This window comes from Misgurnus anguillicaudatus, chromosome 15 (assembly GCF_027580225.2).
Source record: "Misgurnus anguillicaudatus chromosome 15, ASM2758022v2, whole genome shotgun sequence".
Lineage (NCBI taxonomy): Eukaryota > Metazoa > Chordata > Actinopteri > Cypriniformes > Cobitidae > Misgurnus > Misgurnus anguillicaudatus.
The window spans coordinates 25,939,201-25,964,011 of record NC_073351.2 but is presented as its reverse complement, the minus strand read 5'-3'; the positions used below and the strand labels follow the sequence as shown (position 1 = coordinate 25,964,011).

The 24,811-nt window shown below is 38.6% G+C and overlaps 1 protein-coding gene across 8 annotated transcripts in view; it reads right to left on the bottom strand.

Moving 5' to 3' along the window:
• Positions 1-24,811, bottom strand: part of ppfibp1b (PPFIA binding protein 1b) — a 45,149-nt gene that overhangs the window by 13,514 nt on the left and 6,824 nt on the right. Inside the window, exons 2-16 of one of the 8 annotated variants that reach the window (XM_073853662.1) lie at positions 22,359-22,447; positions 19,962-20,167; positions 19,327-19,413; positions 18,945-19,058; positions 18,682-18,813; positions 14,780-14,872; positions 14,517-14,609; positions 10,479-10,596; positions 10,162-10,206; positions 9,474-9,535; positions 9,307-9,391; positions 7,884-8,149; positions 6,163-6,254; positions 5,212-5,283; positions 4,734-4,794 (exon numbers count right to left, since the gene is read on the bottom strand). In XM_073853662.1, coding sequence (XP_073709763.1) covers positions 4,734-4,794; positions 5,212-5,283; positions 6,163-6,254; positions 7,884-8,149; positions 9,307-9,391; positions 9,474-9,535; positions 10,162-10,206; positions 10,479-10,596; positions 14,517-14,609; positions 14,780-14,872; positions 18,682-18,813; positions 18,945-19,058; positions 19,327-19,413; positions 19,962-20,167; positions 22,359-22,422 — 1,590 coding nt within the window. In that variant the 5' untranslated portion in view covers positions 22,423-22,447. The remainder of the gene's footprint in view (positions 1-4,733; positions 4,795-5,211; positions 5,284-6,162; positions 6,255-7,883; positions 8,150-9,306; positions 9,392-9,473; positions 9,536-10,161; positions 10,207-10,478; positions 10,597-14,516; positions 14,610-14,779; positions 14,873-18,681; positions 18,814-18,944; positions 19,059-19,326; positions 19,414-19,961; positions 20,168-22,358; positions 22,448-24,811) is intronic. The other 7 variants (XM_073853666.1, XM_073853664.1, XM_073853668.1 and 4 more) reach the window with 7 other exon arrangements.

Here is a 24,811-nt window from a genome sequence, read left to right as displayed (position 1 = left end):
CTTGCCACATCACGTACAAATTTGACCAACATAAAATTAGAAAACAATACATTACAAGATGAACCTCGAATGTTAAAATTCGGCCTTCTTAACATTAGATCGCTTACCAATAAAGAACCTATTGTTAATGAAATAATTAATGACCAAAACTTAGATGCACTCTGTTTAACAGAAACCTGGCTTAAAGCAGACGACTACATTAGTTTAAACGAATCCACCCCACAAGACTATTATTATAAACACGAACCTAGGTTAAAGGGGAGAGGGGGTGGTGTAGCTACAATATACAACAAATTTTTTAAAGTAAACCAAAAATCTGAACTAAAATTTAAATCATTTGAACTAATGTTGTTAAATATGGAAATAACTGATCGTAACCACAAACAGCTCTCTTTTGCCTTATCTACAATCTATAGACCTCCGGGCCACCATGCAGATTTCCTTAAAGAAATAGCAGATTTTCTGTCTGAGCTTGCAGTCACTGTAGATAAAGCTCTTATCGTTGGTGATTTTAATATTCATGTGGATAACCATAAAGATGCATTAGGACGTGCGTTTATGGATGTTCTAAATTCTCTCAATATTAGACAAAACGTGACAGGGCCAACGCATACTCGTAAGCACACATTAGACTTAATTCTGTCACTCGGGCTTAATATTAATGACATCAAAATATCACCTCAGAGTGATGCAGTTTCTGACCATTACCTTGTGTCATACACTGTACTTCTAGATAGGATCACTCAATCCACAACATGCTACAGATTAGCCAGAACAATAATTTCCACCACTAAAGATAGCTTTATTAGCACTCTTCCAGACCTGTCCCAAATTAAACATGCAGATAACTGTGATGATCTAGATATTGTAATAGAAAACCTAAACAATGTCTGTTCTAACACATTGGATGCCGTTGCTCCCATTCGAAAAAAGAGAATCAAAGAAAAGCCGCCAGCTCCATGGTATGATCATCACACCGCAGCTCTTAAAAAGGCAACTAGGAAAATGGAAAGAAATTATAGAAGCACAAAATTAGAAGTATGGCGTGCAGCATGGAAAGATAGTGTTAAACACTACAGACAGGCTATTAAAACCGCCAGATCTACCTATCTTAGCAAGCTTATAAATGAGAATCATAATAACCCTCGTTTCCTCTTTAGCACCGTTGCAAAACTGACTAGAAACAAAGAACAAACAGAAACCAATAGTAAACTCCAACACAATAGTAACGACTTCATGAACTTCTTTTCTAACAAAATTACGGCTATAAGGGAAAACATCGTAGCTACACAGGCAGCCACCACTCTACCCGTTAGTTCACTTAACACTAGACTACCACACGAACATCTTGATTCATTTAAACCTACTACAATAGAAGAGCTCTCTAAACTAGTAACGTCATCCAAATCATCGTCCTGTATATTAGACCCCGTTCCCACAAAACTACTTAAAGAGGTATTTCCTGTAGTGTCAACCCCGGTTCTAAATATCTTTAACTCATCGCTAGAAATAGGATACGTTCCAACATCTTTCAAACTAGCAGTTATTAAACCTCTGATTAAAAAACCACAGCTTGATCAGGGAGAGCTTAATAACTTTAGACCAATCTCAAATCTCCCTTTTCTTTCGAAAATATTAGAAAAGGTAGTGGCAAGCCAGTTACGCACATTTTTGACAAATAATAGTACATATGAAAAGTTCCAATCAGGATTCAGGCCCCACCATAGCACAGAGACAGCGTTGCTTAGAGTTACAAATGACCTCCTATTAACATCCGATCGTGGTGAAATCTCAATTCTTATATTATTAGACCTTAGTGCAGCCTTTGACACAATAGATCATACAATCTTACTCAATAGACTAGAAAACTATGTTGGTATCAGTGGTCAGGCGCTAGCATGGTTTAGGTCGTATCTAACCAATCGCTATCACTTTGTTTATGTAAACGAGGAAGAGTCATATCACTCCCTGGTTAAATACGGTGTACCGCAGGGATCGGTTTTAGGTCCTATCCTGTTCTCGTTATACATGTTACCTCTAGGAGACATTATCAGGAAACATAACATAAGTTTTCACTGCTATGCGGATGATACCCAGCTTTACATCTCCTCACATCCCAGCGAAACACACACGTTTTCTAAGCTCACAGACTGCCTTAGCGATGTTAGTGACTGGATGGCACATAACTTTCTTAAGCTGAACTCCAATAAGACAGAGATACTTATTATTGAACCGAATCGCTACAAACATAATATGTCAGATTACACGTTGCACATAGATGGCTGCACTGTGGTGCCATCTTCCACGGTAAGGAACTTAGGTGTGATGTTCGACAGCAACTTATCCTTCGATAGTCATATCGCCAACGTCTGCCGTACAGCTTTCTTCCACCTTAGAAATATCTCGAAAATACGCCATATACTGTCTACATCTGACGCAGAGAAGCTTATCCATGCTTTTATGACCTCTAGAATAGACTATTGTAACTCGCTACTCGGGGGATGCCATGCAAATCAAGTAAACAAGCTTCAGCTAGTTCAAAACGCTTCCGCAAGGGTACTTACTCGATCTAAAAAGTACGACCACATAAGCCCAATTCTGGCATCTTTAGACTGGCCACCAGTTAAATATCGCATTCAATTTAAAATATCACTACTCACCTACAAAGCTTTAAATGGCCTAGCACCCTCATACCTTAGAGAATTACTATCAGAATACAATCCATCACGCACACTACGGTCACAAAATTCTGGTCTCTTGATTATCCCTAGACTATCAAAAGTGTCTAAAAGTGGAAGGTCATTTTCCTACTTGGCCCCTAAGCTCTGGAATGATTTACCAACCGATGTCCGAGAATCAGACACAGTCGATAATTTTAAATCTAGACTTAAAACTTTTCTCTTCAACAAAGCATTCGCATAATTTGTCTAGTAAAAGTACTTAACTCGAAATAGTTATCTGTACGGAACAAAGCACTCGCGGTCATAAAACAGACCAACCAAATAAATAAATAAAAACCTTATCTTAACGTATAGTCGGATTGCGATTTTGGAACTTTCGTGTTCTTGTGAATAGTATGCCATACAAACCCGTTTGCCACTGAACCTGCATTAACGACGACAGTGGGGCATCCGGCCTTAGTCAAACGGGTTGGCACGTACGGTTGGGTTGGGCTTTTGGCGCTTTCTTTATATTGCGAATACTATGCCATACAGACCCGTTTGCCACTGAACCTGCATTAACGACGACAGTGGGGCTTCCAGCCTTAGTCAAACGGGTTGGCACGTATGGTTGGGTTGGGCTTTTTGGCGCTTTCTTTATATCTTTATATTGCGAATACTATGCCATACAGACCCGTTTGCCACTGAACCTGCATTAACGACGACAGTAGGGCTTCCAGCCTTAGTCAAACGGGTTGGCACGTATGGTCGGGTTGCGATTTTGGCGCTTTTTTGTGTCTTGTGAATAGTATGCCATACAGACCCGTTTGCCACTGAACCTGCATTACCGACGACAGTGGGGCCTCCAGCCTTAGTCAAACGGGTTGGCACGTATGGTCAGGTTGCGATGTTGGCGTTTTCTCATGATCTTGTAAATAGCATGCAATATAGACCCGTTTGCCACTGAACCTGCATTAACGACGACAGTGGGGCTACAGGCCTTAGTCAAACGGGTCGACAGGTTTCATTTTCTCTTTCTCTTAAAAATCAGAAGGTGACCCTTAGTTACCATATATACCGTCGCAGTGGGCCCCCAATTTGCAAAATCCTCAACTGTGGATAATATAATTATGCCGCAATAGTTAGTCTGTCTGAAACTAAGCTGATTAAACCACATCACTGTGTGACACTTGCATTACATGTGAACGGCCCCTACGCTAATATGATTTTGTTTTTCTCTCCCTGTCCTGTCCTCGACCCTGAGGACAATGGGACAAACAGACCCAGTTCCGGTAGATGTGAAAGTCGACTCACCTCTGATCTACTGGTCGTCCATCACTGTGATGCCCAGCTGATGCCTGACCAACGACCACCGGCAGAACCCGCTTAAACCCCGCTTAATCCCCGCTTAATCTCCTTATCCGTTTATATGTGTTTATATACATATATATCTCCCAAGGGTTTTTCCCTCCTAGGACTTTTTATTTTTTTTTTCCTCGGCTCAACAACCCGGGGTTTTTGTTTTTTTTCTCCTAGGGGGTTTTTTACCCCGGGGAGGTAGCCTGCTTGGGCTTAATTTAGCTTCTTCTCCTAGACGTTACATTAGTAATACGCTCGTTCATAATGTCGAGTCATAGCCTCAGCAAATTTGACAGCTTATGCTATTGTGTATTATGTTGTGCTATCTGTCATTTTTCTGTGCTTTTACTGCTTCTATTAATGTAAAGCTGCTTTGAAACAATTGAGTATTGTGAAAAGCGCTATATAAATAAAATTGAATTGAATTGAATTGAATAAAACAATGTCATCAAACGCAACATTTACAAAACTTGATTACTTTACCTCATCCGTTAACATAATTTCTCGTTCCTGTCTGATTGATGGCCATCAGCGGTTGAGTTAAAGACAACAAATCCCATATTTCCACGCTGCTTCAGAGCGTCATTAATCTACGTCATTGTTATTGTTTTGATTGTGCGCCCTCTATCGGCGGATTCTACAAATTGTATCTTTAACACACAAAAACTCCTGGTTTTGATTTTTTTTAAAATTGTAAACGGCACCTAAATTTACCTTTTCACTGGTCTTTCCATCCAGATTGCCCAAACTCTCCGACTTTGTGGCTTCTGAAGTTCTAAGACATGATACGACAAGTTACCATCAATGCATAGAAACATCCATATGTGACTTCACTATTAAAGGAATAGTTCACCTTAAAATGAAAACTCTGTCATCACTTACCCACACCCATACTGTGACAAACCTTTAAAATTTCTTCCATGTATAGCAGGATAAAAGAATACTATAGATGTCAATGGGGCAAAAATTGCTCAAAATATCTTTGTATTCATCTGAACCAAAGAAATTTATAAAGGTTTGTCACAAAATGAGGCTGTGCAAATAATGACAGAATTTTCATTTTAGGTAAACTATCCATTTAAGGTGTCAAACACACTTTCATTTACAATGGAGGCATTTCTGATTACCCCAAAAATGGCATCTCAAAAACATGCCATTTTTGTCCCGTGTGCCACCAGACACACATACTCACTCGGGACTCTCATGTAACGGGGTCTCCTGTGATTGAATAGGCTCCTGACTAGGATCTAGGCTCCCCTCATCACTACAAAGGACAAACACACAAGCATTGGGATGCAGAGGTGGTGGCAAAGCATGATGGGCAAGCAGTGGGGTATACACATGGCTGAGGGCGACTGACATGCAGTGTGGTTACACAGATAAAGGTGACAAGACTATATGCAGTAGAATGATATCATAAAGAGGGCATAAAGAAAGCATAAAGAGGGTGTTTTAGTCATAAATTGGGACATTGAAATGAATGCACTGATAATAATTCATATAGACGGGATAACATTTGTAAAAACGATGACGGCCACTTGGAAACACATACATCAGACATAGATATAAGGAAGAATAGAAAGATTTAGGATGCTAACATTACATAAGAAAGGAAAAGGTTTTAGAGGTGCTGACATAGATGATAGGGTGACTTGCTGGAAATTGTGAGGGTTTTAGATGTACACGTATTATATTATAGCCCTGGCTCTAAAAGCTCAAAAGTTCAGATTGCTTTATCAAGATGAAATTTGGTTGTTGGGTTTTGCTGGATCAGTGTAAACCCCTTTTGTGGTTTTGGGGCAGTGTGACAATCATTCAATCTGTGCAAAATATGTCCCAACATAATTTAATCATGTTGGAAAATTAAAATAACAGCATTTGTTGTATTGAATAGGCTTTATGCCCAGCTGCACTACTTCCTGAACTTCAGCCAGCTCCTTGTTTCATGTCTGCCATTATTGGACAAACTGATTAATCCAGGTGTGTCTGATTATTGTTGTTGTGACTACTGAGGTCAGGCACACCTGGATTAATCAGCCCGTCCAACAATGGCAGACAGGAAACAAGGAGCTGGCCGAAGTTCAGGAAGCAGTGCATCTGATTTAATGTATGGATGTCTCAGTCATGCTTTGCAATGCTTTACCTTGATGACTGTATGTTATCCAGTACTAGACCACTGTCTGAAGATGATACAGTGAGTGACGGCACTTGTAGCGTACTGACAAATGTAGGAGCCTACATAGAAAAAATATGGTAATAAATCCACAGTAGTGGTAAAGTAAACCTTTAAACACACTGAAAACCAAGTCAGACAAATTCTTGAACACAATAGCTGCGTTTCCATTACAGATTTGCGCAAAATGTATGTTATATTATTTGAATGTCAGTAAAAACACCTTGTGATAAAATGAAGGCATTTTCACTAACCAATGACATGCAACTAAAACATTGTAGTCGCATATCTGATTTTGGTAGGTTTACTAATATCACATTCACCGCACTAGCCATTATTTTTAACCGAAGGGGATGTAGGAGTGTTATCCAAACAATAATGCCAAAGAAAAGCCCCTTATACTTAGGAGTGGCAACGTATGAAGTGTTTCTGGGAGGTTTTAGTACATACAGCGTCATCATTGATTATGTCTTACATACATCAGGTTTCCATTGCAGTTTTGCGAAATACACCTTTTCCGAATTTCCTAAAAACCACCTTATGCGAGCGTAAAAACTTTTTTACGATATATGGGAGTTTTTGCGAAATTGACGTGTTTCCATTGGCTGTATTGTCAAATCGCAATGTCAATTTGCGCAATTTGAAGGGTAGCTAATGGAAACATAAACTACTGACTTAGGAGTGTAAAATTAGGATATTCATTTCTGTTTATTTTATGATATTCAAAATATTGAAGCTATTATTTTGGAAGAAGTTTTATTTTAAATCAAGTCAAAGTCCGTTCTTATGCTACCAAGTATTTGCAGTTATTTTGAAGGGTCTGACTACAGTTTTAGAGGGATATAAAATGGCGCTTTTCCATTGCATTGTACCCCACGGTTTGGGTCGGGTGAGTTTACTTTTGGGGGCTTTTCCACTTGGTGCAGTACGTAGTACCAAATACTTTTTTTAGTACCACCTCGGTTGGGTTTTCAAGCGACTCGAGTTGATACCAAAACATGACGTGAAAACACTGTAGAGCACTGATTGGTCTGAGGGAATCGTCACTACCAGCGTCATTACTATAATGTAAAGATTAGCTTTAGCATAGTGCTAGCTTGCGCTGTCTCGAGCAACCATGTTGTCATCTGTGCTCTGCTATAAGTTTCCAAACTCCCTTTTAGCGATGAAAAACATCCACAGGTTGAGAATCAGGAACAGCAAACCAGTTTTTTCCAGACTTGCAGTTTGTGGCGGCACATTCGCGATGCGCACGCCAGCATATATGCTTAAATGCAACTTAAATGAGGCTCAGCGGAGCGCGTCGACTGAAGCCACGGGTGTTTGCACAGAAACTGTCATGTGAGACAGAGGTAGTGATCAAACATCTATTTGTGGTGGTCAATTTTAATTTTGAAAAATAAATGAATGTATGGGAATGTATAGCATCTCACCAACGCTCTCACTTGTATGATGTCACAGCCATATGCAGCGCAAATAAAATGACACGCCTATAATCCCTCCCACTCCGAAGTGTTACTAAACTCGAGGGAAAAGCTAACCAAGCCAAAGTGAGGCGAGCTGACCCGACCTAAACCGTGAGGTACTATGCAATGGAAAAGCGCCAAAAAAGGTGCTTGGATAAACCTGCTGTTTGGTTATATTCATCACTTTTGAACAGACATGTTTAAAGGCATCATTTTATGACTCACTACGTCTTGGTTTGTCTGTGACATCACAGCAGGTTGACACGCTTTGTGTAGTGCAACACTGCTTGGCTGAACCATCAATCCCTCGAGGGGTTCATTATATGAACACTGCAGGTCAGAAAAGAACCACACCTCGTCCTGTCTCGTCCCAGACACTTCCTCTGAGTAAGTGAGCACAGACTTCTCTGTATCCATGGAAACGGAGAGCGCGGTGGACATAGACAGGGAGCTGTCGCTATTGCTCTCATCACTGTCTCCTTTGACCTTATCTGATGAGAAAGACAGAAGATACAATCAGTAGCTCAGTCAAAAAATACAGTCAGTCACATATCAACAGCTCACTGTGCGATTTTACTAACTGGGTGATATTCAGATCAAAATTCATCCCATAAGATGTAATAAGAACAGCAATGTGGGTGGACGAGTGATTTAATTTCCATAAAAGCAATGTTACTAGGCTTTTATTTTACAATTTAAATGGTTTTGTTTTTGGGAAACTTAGAACCGTGACATGCTTGAATGGTTTTATACGACTAATTTGGGTGATTCTCGCGAAATTAGACTTATGAGGTGTCATAAAACATTTTGATAAAAAAGTAAATGCAAAGTTAGAGTATCAAAATAAGAAGCATACAGTTACAAACATCTCTTCATGTACTATTTTGCACATGATTTCAAATGACATCATACAAACCAATTTTGTTTTTCCACATTTAAGGGGAAAATTTTCATTACCGCAACGTGTCCATGACTGGATTTGGGTTCTTTGACATGGAAATATTTATAATTAAAAAATCTAAAAAATAAAAAGCTTCAGTGCATGTTATACTATAAACATTTACAATAAAGAAACATGTGGTATTTGGTGATTATTGGTAAATGTAGAGACAATAATAAGGAATATAAATGTGTCCAAGACCAATTTTCTCATCCTCCGCAACAATTTTCAATCGTTTAAGCCCTCAAGGAACTAACATTTTCAAAAAAAAAATGTTGGAAGGGACATAATTGACTGTGACACTCAAGATGGCTACCAGGTAAGTAGTTCTTATTTTTTCTCTCCAGATAAAAGTTGATTTTGTTTGTCATAGTGTCATAGTACCTTGACAACTTTTTAGTTCTCATTATCAAAACATGAGTTTGTAAATGCATCTATTAAATGTAATATCATGTTACGGTAATGATAATTTTTTATGATAATCTAAAAAATGTAAATAATTCTATAGGAAATATTTTTAAAATCCTCAAAAAAATGGTTATAGTAAGTTCAGACCTTAATCTTATATGTGCAAAAAAATTGTCTTCAAGGGCTTTTTAAAAATTCTGATGCTGGACACCTTCTAAATCTGGATTTTGTGAGAGTCACCCATTTGTGTTTTATTTGATAAGTATTATGCTTCAAAAACTAAACTTTAACTACAATCACCTTTTATTCCCTGTGCAGACATCACCATCTCCTGCACCTTCTTGTAACGTAAAAGCGACTGCCGCAGTTCTTCAATCTTGCGATCCTGGACAAAGCACCGAAAGCCATTAAACATCCCATGCAAACATCAAAAGTAACTGGAAAATAAACTTGTGACCTCAAACTACCTTCTCCTCATTTGCCGCCATCAGCGACTCCATCGCTTTCTTCATCCTTTGTACCTCCATATCTGCAAGGCACAGGCTCAGTGAACTATTTTATAAGCCTTAAATGGCCTGACATTTACCATTAAAGACACGGCCAAGTGAAATATTACAACAACCTTCTGTAACAAATGAGAGAAATGTACACAATAGAAGTGGGGAAGAGCTTGTTTGGGTTTGAAACATGAGTGTATGCAGGCACAGATAAGAGTGGATGTGAAGCCTGTGAGGTCATGGGGGAATATGGGTAGAATAATTAGGGGCAATGCACTGATATTCATGATGGAGGGGGAAAGAACTAGCTTTGGGGGAACAAGCAAAGAACAGTGTCAATAGTGTGGATGTGACATGCCGGTCGACTAACACGATCTGACACAAGAGCTAAAGCATACTGAAAGGTTGTTTTTTTTAACCCTTGGTACGTGCATTATTCCTTACCCTATTCAAGACTTAATACCTTGCATTCTTAAATCTATTAATTTCCCTTTAAGAAATTCTGTATGTTGTTTGTGATATACGATAGATAAGCAAGCTTGATGATGAGCACCATGCCCAAACATGCAGGCATATGAAGCAGGACTAACAGGACATAAATAGTACATAGATTATAAAAAGGATGTAAGGGTAGAAGGTAGACGTGAAGTCCCCTTACGTTTCTCTTTGAGCCTCTTTTTAAACGTTTCCTCAGTAGGGAAAACTGTTTAAGACAGAGTAATGATATTCATTGTCTTGTGTTATTAAATGTGTTGGTTTAATACATCTGTATGCATTAATCAATGCATAGCTAAACAATGACATGCAAAAAAATACAAACCGATTAAGCTTTATACCTCAGCTTAAAAAAAGTCAAGACAGCATCACTATAGGTCCACCACAATGACAAGACATAACTAGTCCCGTGAAGGGCATGCAGGGACAGGCAACACTATGATTAAGTGTGAATAACATGTGTGTGACATCATGACCCACCTCTCTCTGTGCTGTCTAGGCCTGCAGGCGTTGAGGATCTGGACCCCGTCTCATCTTGCAGCCTTCTCAGCTCACCATCTCTGCCATCCAGCTGCCTTCTTAATGTAACCAGCTCCTCCTAAAACACCAATCACAAATTGTTTTTGTATATACATCATTTACAATCAAACTTCACGTTGTTCTACACCACATCATATCACGCCATGCAAAACATCCGAACAATGTCCACCTTTAACAACACATTATTGAGGTGTTTAACAGTCTTGCTAGGGTTGGAAAGAAGTGTTAGACAAAAGAAAATAGCGCAGTCATGCCAACCTCACACAGATTTCCTGATGTGTGTGGTAGTAGAAAGTAGCACTTGAAATAGCTTCAGCATTATATAGCAGTCTGAAATCTATCCTTCTCAGTTTAAACTAAAGCATACCTGTGGTTAATTAAACATGCCGAGATCTTACACTGGTGGCTCCAAAGTTACTGCTTATAGAGAAAGGGAGATTTAATGAGCAGCTTTAAGATCACGATGAGAACTCTGTCTGTTCTTTAAATAGAGGGCTATAATATTCAGTGGAGCTCTTCGTCAAACTGAAGCCACCATAAAAAAAAGTTAATTCTACAGTGACAACCAGAGAAAATGCAGTAAATGACTCCCTGTGTAAAATTCTCATTGCGTGTATTGACTCAGAAATTCCCCAAAAAACACATTCAAATTGATTCATTTCATTTTATTAGGGGCGGTTCACATTTCACGTCTAAAACCGCGGGGAAAATACGACCGTTGGTTGGTTGTTGTCACATGACCTGCCGTGCGCTTGCGGCATTCTGAAAAGGTGAAATTTTTTTAAATCGATGCGGTGCGGACGTGCCTGGAAAAAACTTGCGCGTCGCACTGTGTGCGCATACGAGCGTACCGCGCGCCTACATTTGAAATAACGAACTTGAGTGCGCAAAAGACGCGATATGTGAATCGCCACTTACACTCTAAAATGCTTGATTCTGATTGGCCAGTCACGACATTCCAAGGTATGTTATTCCAAGATACTGAGCCCCTAAGGTGACATTGGAGTAAAACAAATCAAACGTTTAGTTTCATGTGAAACCTTCATGTGCAGAATTTTTTTTAAAGTTTAGTTTTGTGTGCTCGCGTGAATCTATCGCGTGCTCGCGTGAATCTATCGCGTGCTCGCGTGAATCTATCGCGTGCTCGCGTGAATCTATCGCGTGCTCGCGTGAATCTATCGCGTGCTCGCGTGAATCTATCGCGTGCTCGCGTGAATCTATCGCGTGCTCGCGTGAATCTATCGCGTGCTCGCGTGAATCTATCGCGTGCTCGCGTGAATCTATCGCGTGCTCGCGTGAATCTATCGCGTGCTCGCGTGAATCTATCGCGTGCTCGCGTGAATCTATCGCGTGCTCGCGTGAATCTATCGCGTGCTCGCGTGAATCTATCGCGTGCTCGCGTGAATCTATCGCGTGCTCGCGTGAATCTATCGCGTGCTCGCGTGAATCTATCGCGTGCTCGCGTGAATCTATCGCGTGCTCGCGTGAATCTATCGCGTGCTCGCGTGAATCTATCGCGTGCTCGCGTGAATCTATCGCGTGCTCGCGTGAATCTATCGCGTGCTCGCGTGAATCTATCGCGTGCTCGCGTGAATCTATCGCGTGCTCGCGTGAATCTATCGCGTGCTCGCGTGAAACTAAAATTTATTTATTTTGCTCCATGCCCCCTTAGGGGCTCCGTACTAAGATAATAACAACCACCTGAAACTAATAACACTAACACTAATAACATATAAATATGTCTTTAAATAACAGAAATTACATTATATTTACAAATGATTCATCCGAATATTGTTATTTGTGACATTTAAACCTCTTATCTTAAAACAGAGAGATAAAAGGTTTTCCTCGCAGAAGGTCTGCATTTGTTAAAAATTTGCAAATAAAATATTCAATATTCATATTTACTGTTCCTTATCTTATTAATGAGGTATACAGACGTGTAATAAACGGGATGAAGTGCTTCACAGGTTATGGCAGAAATAAGCCCAGACAGTGTAATCCGGTCGACCTATGCTTATTTATACGCTTATTGCTTGTTTCATAGCACTAACTTTTTGTCTTATGGCTTTCTACGTTTTCTAAAACCAACGTGACAACATTTAGGCTCCGAGAGAAGAACAAGTCAAAACTCTTATAAAATAATGAATAATATTTTAGTTTTCTTTTTGGGAAATTTTTTTAAAAAATGTTCTCTCGGTTCAGAAAAACAAAGCAAGTCATGGGGGTTTGAACGTCATGAGGGTAAGTGAATAATGACAAAATTACATTTTTTTTGGATGAACAAACACTTTAACTTAATAAAGTTATTTGGGGGGGGATCTAATGCTTTTTCATGCATTCTGACTTATTTACACTGTTAAAGGACATGGATTCTCAGGCTAAACTTAGGTAAAGTTTCAAAAAAGCAGTTGAGGTATTTCTTCTGAAAGTTTTTTCGACTACCAAATCTGTAACGTCACGAGTCGCAGAGATACAGTGGACGTCCTTGTACGAGCACTTTTTGAGGTTGGGATGATAAATGCCTATATACATTAATAATACCCGTCTGATTCCGATTCTGAATCGCACAGCCTATATTATGCACAGCTTTTCATGTACTACAGCTCTTTGATCAGTAGGAAGTCCCTATCCATCTGAAATCGCTGCGAGTTTGAGTAGTTTATAACAGCCACACTCTTCAAACATAATCATTAAAAATATTCTTTATTATCATGAAAATACCTGAAAAGGTTTGAGGAACAGTGACATAAATAAGCTTTTCCTGGAGATGTGTGTGTAAATGGGTTGTGGCTAGAAGGGATACAGCTACGACCAAGATCTTGTGAAATCTCACCGGATGAGCGCTGTTTCCATCCTAATCCTACCCCCAAACTTAACCCTAAACCCAACATATCACGGGATTTAGACCATAGCTGTATCAGATATAGCCCAAATCTTTGTTTTTCATCTTAATACTACCTAGGACCGTCACGGTTATGAAATTTTAAATTCATTTCAATTCAGTTCTAATAAATTGTGATAATTATGAAGATTAATTGTCTGTTTTAGTGCTTTGACATTTAATTCTCATAATTTTTTTGTTTATGAAATAATTTTTACACGTTGTGATTATTTAAATTAAATATTTTGCAAGGTTTAACTGTCAGTAAATATTAATACACATAAAAAAAAGTTAAATCTGATAATGTCTCATTTATACAGGCGATGCAGCTCCCCCTTGTGTTTTTTAGAGAGATGTGCAATCATTGCGGTGATCTAAAATCATCGCAATGAGGTCAAACAATCGCGATGAGATGATTATTTAATCATTATGACAGCCCTACCCCAAACCTAACCATAAACTCAACATCTTACCCATCTATCCCTATATCCAGAACCGTGTAAATGGTGGCACTTCTGCGGCGCATATTGAGATTTTGCACAAGAGCGCCCTTTGGCTTTAGCTGCATTTCACCGTAATTCATTGAGAACCATAGAAAGCATATACACACCATTTATCATCCCTATCCTAGCACTTTTCACCATAAAGCACCAATCAATGGCGAGAGCAAGAGCACACCCATAAACAGACCACAGGCGATAAGTAAAACTGCATCAAATGTCTGTGTTTTCTTGGCAATCAGAGCATATAATGTAAACAACACAAAACTCACTCCGCCACAGATATTTCATTTATAAATCTGACAAAACTAAAAATATGAAATATGGAAATATGAAGGATGCAGTACTACTCTATAGGTAGGTACCCAAGATTAACATGAGATTGTCACAAACTGTGTGTGTTATGTGACCTTTAATCACTTGATACATTGTACTACGCAAATACTTTATGAGGTCACTGCATATATGTGAATTCAAACCAACGTGAAACAGAGACCTACAAAGTGCCAGCAAACAAAGTAAACATGCAATAATAAATAACCAAATAAAGTTTTAGGATCACAGCCATAAACAGGTACCATGCAGTATGCCAACCTCAAGTGCCTGGATTTTTTGTTCCTTCCTCTGTTTTTCATACTGCATCTGGCCCATTTTGAGTTTCAGGCTAGAGAGTTTAGCCATTAGCGACTAGCGGAAGAGAAGTTAGCCAAGGAGGAAATGGAAAACAGACACTTAAAGATAATAGGAAATGTGACAAAGATGCAAGAGTTTAGCAATGGTAAAGAGAAACAAGAACAGAAGAGAAAATACATAATGCTCATGGATATGCTAGCATGAAACTAGCGATTCAGACTCACCTTAGTGGATTTCAGTTTTCTTTCATACTGCAACCGTTCATTCTCCATCTCAGACAAGCGATATCTCTGCTCATTGATCTCCAAAATTAAAGCCTAAACAAAAAATAAACAATTTGTGGTATTTCACAGCCCTCCACAGATGTTGAGATTCAGCTCAACTTCAAATAAACCCAAAATGTTCATTTATCAATGTCAATCAGTTACTTTTAAAAACATATATTTGATTACAAAAATTTACACCAAACAGATGAAGTGTTTAACCCTTGGAAATAAAACAAGTAAAAAAAAACATTTCAGCCTCATTCAGCAGTCACTGATCACAGATTTATAATTTAAAACATAAGAACAGCCTCCAGTCGTAAAGGGTTAGTCCATTTTCTTAAAAAAAATCCAGATAATTTACTCACCACCATGTCATCCAAACTTGTTGTCTTTCTTTGTTCAATTGATAAGAAATTGTGTTTTTTGGGGAAAGCATTCCAGGATTTTTCTCATTTAAATTAACTTTAATGGACCCCAACACCTAACATTTTTAATGCAGTTTAAAATTGCAGTTTTAACAGAGTTTCAAAGGACTCTAAATGATCCCAAACGAGGCATAAGGATCTTATCTAGCGAAACGATTGTCATTTTTGACCAGAAAAAAATGCACTTTTAAAGCACAACTTCTCGTCTATCTCCGGTCGTGCGACGCGCCAGCGCGACCTCTGGTAATATGTCATCACGTCCAGAGGTCACGGATAACGTATGCAAAACTACGCCCCAGTGTTTACATGTGTGGAGAAAGAGGACCGTTCTGACATTGTTGTATGTGGAATGATACTAATTAATGTCTTTGTGTCAGTTTATTGTTTAAAATGGTCCGCAAATGTGGGTTGCATATATGTAACACGTGACCTTCAACGTCATTACGCAATTACGTGAGGTCGCGCTGGCGCGTCACAGGACAGGAGATAGACGAGAAGTTGTGGTTTAAAAGTGCATATTTTTTATTTTTCTTGCCAAAAATGACAATTGTTTCGCTAGATAAGACCCTTATGCCTCGTTTGGGATCGTTTAGAGTCCTTTGAAACTGCAATTTTTAACCGCATTAAAACTGTTAAGTGTTGGGGTCCATTAAAGTCCATTAAATTGAGAAAAATCCTGGAATGTTTTCCTCAAAAAACATAATTTCTTCTCGACTGAACAAAGAAACACATCAACATTTTGAATGACATGGTGGTGAGTAAATTATCTGGATTTTTTTTTTAAGAAAATGAACTAATCCTTTAAACTCGTAAAAAAACTGGTGGCAAAGTTGAGAACAATTTTATATTCAGTATTTGATAATACAGTAGTGTGATCATTCTAAAATTACATATCACAATCCTTCACAGGGTCAAAACAGGACATTGTGGGAAGTCTTTCTTTCTTTCTTTCTTTTTTAACGCCATACCAGCTTCAAAGGCTATATTCATGGCGAGAATACAGTATAATTAAATCAAAGTTAGATTAAAAAAGATGTTTCAAATTTATTTCCTCTAAAAATCTTAAAACCATGCTTGGGCTCACTTGATTAAAAACCTTTTCAAAACTATCAACAGAGTAAAAACGATTTCTCACAGGGGTAAAAGTAATACAGTCTAAAAGGATGTGTTTAATGGACAATGGATTTTGACAAGATGAACATTTTGGATGGTTTTCTCCTGAGAGTAAAAATTGGTGTGTGATTCTTGAATGTCCTATTCTACATCTTGTATATATAACTTGATTCCATCGTTCATCAAAACAGGAATTATGTTTTTTCCTCACATCAGGATTTATTTCATGCAACTTATTATTTAGACATTGATCCCATTCTGATTGCCATTTATTTCTGATGTATTCATTTATCGTTTGTTTTAAATCTGTAAATCTTGCTGACCCAGTAAATTATGTGGCAGCAAAATAACACAGGAAACAGCGCATACTATTTTAATCTTAAAATGTGTCTGCTATCCTAGACCAAACACACCTTCAAGAAAATAAATTTTATCTTTGCTTTAGAAAACTGTAGGACGAATGGTAAATATTACAAGGCCAGAGCTAGCCTGAGAGGAAAGGTATGACAAAACAAAGACAAAACCTGGTTTCTGTGAAAGGTGATAGAGACCCTATGTGCACCTGACAAAGAGCACAAGGTCTCCAACCATTCAGCCTATCCAAGGCCTTTCAATCCAGTGCTGTGCTATCTATAGTCACCAGATGTGTATTTTTTAAAACAGCGATGAACACCACTCCCACGAACCTCTGGAATCCCAGCACTAATTTGGGTCCTCCTTACGCCTGCACATCCACCGTGGGATTCAGTTCCCAGTGGTAACGACTGCTCTCAGAGAAAAGAGAGGCCACTCACAATCATTTTTAAGAAGGAAACCCAGAGGTATTTGGAAAATGACGGTTTTGTGATTGCCTTCAGTCCAAACAGAAAAGAACAGTTAAAAGCCCAATGCACTGTGGGACAGACATCTGTACCACAACATGACGTGACTGGTGGATGTGAAAGAGATAACAGAACGCATTGTTGAACAAAAATCTTTCTGCTTCAGGCTTTCGCTGAAACAAAGGTTGGCTATGTTGCAAAAGCACTAATCAAAACGTACATTCATCATTCCAGTATGTTAAACCAGCCAAACAAAAACGCTCTGTGCAGTGTGCACCATTGATGAAATCACAAACCAACCAAGGACTGCTTTTAACGTTAAAGGCCAAGCACAAGTTATTTTTCCTCTTTCTTCACTTTAGTATGCAGTGTTTCCAATACATTCATTTATTTGTGGTGCCACACATTTGCACATCACGTTTTTCACTACCTAGATCACTCGTAAATTGACCAAAATTGACATTAAAATATTTTGCACATTGAGTTGTTCACTACCTCTCTCACATGACAGCGTGGCGCCAGTAGCCGCGCTCTGTTGTGACTCTGACCCCTCATTTAAACCTGGTTTATACTTGAATAAATTCAGTCATTTACGGATGCGGAGCCGCACGCAATTGGGTGATTCTCACAAAATCCAGACTTAGAAGGTGTCTAGCATCAGATTTTTTTAAAAAGGCCCTTAAAGCCAATTTTTTTTGCACATATAAGATTAAGGTCTGATCTTACTATAACCATTATTTTTAGAGGATTTAAAAATATTTCCTATATAATTACTTACATTTTTAGATTATCAAGATCAAAAATTATCATTACCACAACATGATATTACATTAAATATATGCATTTACAAACTCATGTTTCGGTAATGAGAACTAAAAAGTTGTCTAGGTACTATGACAAACAAAATTTTAACTTATCTAAAGAACTGCTTACCTGGTAGCCATCTTGATTGTCACAGTCAATTATGTCCCTTCCAACAAATTTTTTTTGGAAAAATGTTAGTTCTTTGAGGGCTTAAACAATGATTAAAAATTGTTGCGGAGGATGAGAAAATTGGTCTTGGACACATTTATATTCCTTATTATTGTCTCTACATTTACCAATGATCAGCAAATACCCACATGTTTCTTTACTGTAAATGTTTATAGTATAACATGCACTGAAGCTATTTATTTTTTTAGATTATAAATATTTCCATGTCAAAGAACCCAAATCCAATCATGAACACGTTGCGGTAATTAAAATTCCCACTTAAATGTGAAAAAAACAGCTAAATTGGTTTGTATGATGTATTGTTTGTAACTGTATGCTTCCTATTTTGATACTCTTACTTTGCATTTACTTTTTTTATCAAAATGTTTCATGACACCTCATAAGTCTAATTTCGCGAGAATCACCCAATTACAAAAATGCCGTACAGACCTCACATGTCAGATGTGCTGCCAAAAACAAAATGTAAGTCTGTGGGAACGCTCGTATGTACGCATTGCGTGTTCCTTACCTCACTGTCTCCGAACCTTTCGTCAAAATCGAGTCTCTCCTTCTCCATAGCATTCATTTTGAGTTTCAGGTTGGAAATCTCTGCCATCAGCTCCAGCTTCTGAGTCTCCAAGGATGATCTGCACAAGAGCTCCTGAGGAAAAATGATTGCATCTTGGATGAAATGTTTGCACATATGAGCATGAAGAAAAAAACATATTTGCATTTATTTGGACAGTTTAGTGGAGGCTGGAGACGTGGTCACCATGTGACCATTTAACCCACCTGTTGTAACATTTCTTCAGTGGCGTTTAGTTTTTCACGGTGCTCATCGAGGCATACGTCTAGATCTCTTATCTTTTCCCCCTGTGCATCCACTTGGTCTGTAAGAACACTCACCTGCAAACAGTTATTACATTTAAGCAATTTGAAGAAACCTTTTTCCAAGATGACTTACAATGCATTCAGGTTATACATTTTATGAGCTATCTCTGAGATTCAAAGAAACACTCTACCTTGGTAGAAAATATTATATGCCTGTAATGGCCTGTAACATCTTGTGATGCATGACAATGAGTATCAAAGGATTAAAATAATAAAAAAATATATCAATTTAAAAAAGCAGAAAAATTTACCTTCACCCATATGCATGCATCTAGAAAGTTACCTGAAGCACAAGGGACTCTTTGTCACCCTCAAGACGATTAAGTCTGTCCTGGTAAACATCTCCGGTAATTGAAATGTGTCCATTTGACTGCCAAAAAAATATATATTTATCAGGAAAACAGGGTTGCTTGAGATTCAAGCTAATGCAATCCAAGTGGTTTGCATGCACTATTTATTGGGCCAACAAAAGTTAAGCAGTGAGTGACCTAACATAATACTCTGTGTAAGCAGACTCAATATGGTATTATGGGTTGACTCTCCCCTGGCAGCCACCCAATCTGTCTCAAGACACGAAGGAGTAACACTGTTTACTGAAGAAAACTACAACCAAGACTCTTCAGCATACAGTTTAACATCAATGAAACACAAACAGGCAAGCAGCAATTTCTACAAAGCTTAGCACGTAAGACATAACAACAACCCCATGAGGCTGGCTGTTTATAATAATAACATAAGCCTATCAACAACTTATTTTAATGTGCATTTATCACACTGAAAATGTACTACATAATTTGTATGGCCGTATGAATACTTATGTACCTCATTAAATGGAAATACATAGTTTATACACATTAGCTCATAGTCTCATATCTAGAGAGTGAAAATTCCAGTTAAAGTTAGAATGTGGTTTTGTACCATATGACCCTGCAGCCACTCCACCAGACTGTCTGCAGTAGAGTCGGGGATCTGGCAACGCAGACTCTCTCTTTCATCAGTGTCCATGAGCTCCAGGACACCCCTCAGGTCCTCCAGTAGATTTAGGGCTCGCAAGCTGCCCATGAAGGGCGATGTTGGAGACTGACAATCAAAGATGCCATTGGAGTAATCCAGAGACTTGGAGCCTGAATGCCATAGAAAAACACAAGACAGTTCATAAGGATTTTTAATTTGTACTTTGGTGTGAGCTTGTAGGTTGGTCAGAAATAAACATAGGCTGTGTAAAACATGGACGTAGTCTCTGTGACGTCAAACGTAAGCTGAAAGTGGGCGGAGCTGAGTGTCGCCATCTTGGCAGCATGTCACGCAAGGATAATTGAAAATGAGAATCGGAATGTGGGTGTAGCTGAGGTGCCTGGTTGCTGAACCACGTCCACCTAGCTTGGTAACAGCAGCAGCAATTCACCTGTCACTCAAGTGGCCACGTCCTTATTTATGCAGAACTTTAAGGCTTAATATAATGTACAAAAAAGTCACCCCCAAAATTTGCTATATAGACCAAAAACCCTTTTTGTACCAGGCTGTGAACATATGTACAAGTTGGGCATCTTAACATGGGGGGGGGGGGTCTATGGGACTGACTTCAGTCAGCCAGCCAGCAATTTAAAGGGACACTCCACTTTTTTGAAAATATGCTCATTTTCCAGCTTCCCTAGAGTTAAACATTTGATTTTTATCATTTTGGAATCCATTCAGCTGATCTCCAGGTCTGGTGGTACCATTTGAAGCATAGCTTAGCATAATTCATTGAATCTGATTAGACCATAGCGTCGCGCTTAAAATAACCAAAGAGTTTTGATATTTTTCATTTTTAAAACTTGACTCTTTTGTAGTTACATCGTGTACGAAGACCGAAAGAAAATTAAAAGCTGCAATTTTCTAGGCAGATATGGCTAGGAACTATACTCTCATTCTGGCGTAATAATCAAGGACTTTGCTGCCGTAACAAGGCTGCAGGAGATGCAATGATATTACGCAGCACCTGAAAATAGTCCCCTGCTATTAAAAGTAAGGGGACTATTTTTGAGCAGTGTGTAATATCACTATGCCTGCTGCAGCCATGTTACGGCAGCAAAGTCCTTGATTATTACGCCAGAATGAAAGTATTGTTCCCAGCCAAATCGCAACTTTTAATTTTCCGTTGGTCTTAGTACACAATGTAACTACAGAAGAGTCAAGTTTTAAATAGAAAAATATTGAAACTCTTTGGTTATTTTTTGACGCAATGCTAATGGTCTAATCAGATTCAATGGGTTATGCTAAGCTATGCTGAAAGTGGTACCACCAGACCCGGAGATCAGCTGAATGTATCCCAAAACAATCAAAATCAAATGTTTAACTCTAGGAGAGCTAAAAAATTAGCATATTTTCAAAAAAAGTAGAGTGCCCCTTTAATAGGACTTCCGTGTTGGCTTCACGAGAGAGACGGAATTTGTACTACAGTACAAAGCATGCAAATAAAAATAGGCACAGAAAAGGTTCTGGCAACCAACACAATAATCAGAAATTCTTTCCCTATATAATAATTGAAACATGAATCTTTTACTAACAAAAGACACTGATATTGAGTATTGTGGAGTATAGGATAGTATGACTGTGCTGGGGAAATATAATAACCACTCAAGTCAGAACTAGGCTGAGTAAATGCTTGAACTTCTGAGACCTCAGGAAATCATGTGATCAGACATGCGACTCCAATTTGAAATGTCTGCCTTATAGTACGCTTGTTGGACGGCACAGTAATATCCGTCTAATCTTACAAAGCCTTGTAAGAGTTTTATAAAAGCAGCCAGTGGGATCTCTGCCGAACATCTCCAGTTTGGCTAGAATACTGTAAATGGGCTTACCAACGTAAAGTGAATTATAAGTGTGTTTTGGGATGGGTTCAAAACTAACATAAAGCAACTCCAAAGAGTTTTTGCTCTTTGCTCCCCCTACAGGTTAGAAGCGTAATTGTCCATTACCACTGTCGTAAATACTGAGGCATAGCTGGCTCTGATTGGATTGTAGGTCTGCCGTAAAGCAAGTTTTTGTCGTTTTCACTCGAACTACAGGACCGCTACCCAACGGTTGGAAACTTCTTTAGTGCGGTTTTGTCCGAATAAAGGGCTGCAAAGCGAATGTGAAAGTGCTGTTCACCCTGTTTCGAGTGGATGAATGACTGAAACTGTTTTGGAAGCGTTATTTTAAGGTACTCTTTGGTGTTGCTTTAAAAGAAGGCAAGAGAATGTTTCAGCACTAAGTCATATTTTTTGTTTTTATGATTTCTACTAATTTTTAAAAAAGCACAGCTTAGTCACAATGAACATGTTTTACCTGCTATGATGCCGTCCATTTGCTCCAAGGCAGCTGCCAGCATGTCACTCGCATCCGACATCATCTTGTTCTGATCTGATTTGTTAATCCTGCATCAAGACGAAACAGAAAAACATATCAATGGGTTGATGTACATGTTAGACACATCAACATTTGACTTTGACACTAAATGTACCAAAACCAAATAAATCCACTACAACTGAACTACTCTGTACTATTGCACAGAGACACCGTTGTGCACGGTGCAGATCATTTTGATACACGACAAATGTATCACATCATGGATACACAATTTCGCATTGAAGCTAGAAACAAGTAGACTTAACAATTTATGTGACACTGTCTGTGTCAATCTTTGACATGACTTTACAAAATTAATATTAAAGGGGACTTTTTTTTAAGATGACAAATAAATATTTGGTGTTCCCAGAGTATACAGTGTATGTAAAGTTCTAGCTCAAAATAGCATATAGATAATTTCTTTTAGCATGTTAAAATTGCCACTTTGTAGGTGTGAGCAAAAATGGGCCGTTTTGTGAAAAAATGAGCTGATCTTTGCAGTAAATGGCAGTGCCGTGGTTGAATAGTGCAGATTAAGGTGCGGTATTATCCCCTTCTGACATCACAAGGGGAGACAAATTCCAATGACCTATTTTTTCACATGCTTGCAGAGAATGGTTTACCAAAGCTAAGTTACTTGGTATATCTTTTTCACATTTTCTAGGTTGATACAAGCACTGGGGGCCTAATTATAGCACTTAAACATGGAACAAGTCAGATTTTCATGATATGTCCCCTTTACAGAAATTAAGTTTATTTTTCATAAAACGTCTTTACATTATGTGGGATGATTTTATAACATCACAAAATCAAAAAGAGAATTTTTTTGTCTGCGTTTTCAGACTGCGTCACTTATGTGCAACAAAATCTTTCTGCATGATCTTCACATCTAACCACAAACAAAAGTATGCTTGGTAAATTACAGCCGTGGTTCCAGAGAGGAGAGAACATCCTTTAGGTGAAGTGTTGGCCGGTTCTCGGATTCATGCCGTTCCCCGGGTTACGCAGTCAAGAGCCAACCATTAGCCACTGATTTTAAAGAATAACCGAGCCATTTATTTCAATTACTGGCACAGTGTTTGCACTGCTGCTGGGGACACTGGGCACTTTGTGTGGGGGACTAACGGGGACACATTGTTAGGGCATTTTGGCTCAAGGCCCGAGAACACAGCAGAGGCTGCATTTTTCACTTTTAATCCCGAAATGAGGAGGTGAAGAGATGCTCTGTCATGTCCTGATGTATAGATAATAGGGGTGGGGGGAAATTGGATTCTCAGATGCATCGCGATGCTGACATGCATGATGCTGAATCGAATACCAAATACCAAAATTGATTTTAAAAAGTTACTACAAACTAATAATGTGATGTTATCGAAACCCAAATGTGACGTAATGACACAAGAAATATGCGAAATATGCAAATCTGAATTGAATCGGGACCCTAAGAATCGACCCTAAGCTAATCTGTACGTTGTGATTGGCCTGAATACCTCTGACGTCGGCTGGAAATGTGACGCTCCTTACAATGTTTGAAAGATTCGCACGCAATGATGACAGGAGTTAACTTACAGACTGAGAGTCCGAAGCGGGAAGAATTAGTATAATGTCGGTCTTTACATCAACAATCCCAGAAAGTAAACTGTTGCCTACAATCCGTGTGTTTGTGTAGTCCAAGAAAAGAAATGTACTTTGAAGACGATAACTTGCGTCATCGTTTACCTTGGGGTTTATACATTTTCCATATCGTTAACATGTACTAACACACACTTGCGCACCAAAGGAAATGTAAATCATGAATCGGACCATAGTTGCGCTTTAAAGGAATATTCCATTTTCTTAAAAGAAAAATCCAGATAATTTACTTACCACTATGTCATCCAAAATGTTGATGTCTTTCTTTGTTCAGTCAAGAAGAAATTATGTTTTTTGAGGAAAACATTGCAGGATTTTTCTCATTTTAATGGACTTTAATAGAGCCCAACATTTAATACTTAACTCAACACTTAACAGTTTTTTTCAACGAGTTGAGTTTCAAAGGACTATAAACAATCCCAAACGAGGCAGAAGGGTCTTATCTAGCGAAACGATTGTCATTTTTGACAAGAAAAATAAAAAATATGCTCTTTTAAACCACAACTTCTCGTCTAGGTCTGGTCCAGCACGACCTAACGTAAATGCGTAGTGACGTAGGGAGGTCACGTGTTACATATATAACACGCAAATTTGCGGACCATTGTAAACAATAAAATGACACAAAGACATTAATTAGTATCAGTTGACATACAACAATGTAGGAACGGTCCTCTTTCAACACATTTGTAAACACTGGGGCAGAGTTTCGCGTTCGTCCTCTGTGACCTCTTGACGTCATGACGTATTGCGTGGGGTCCCGC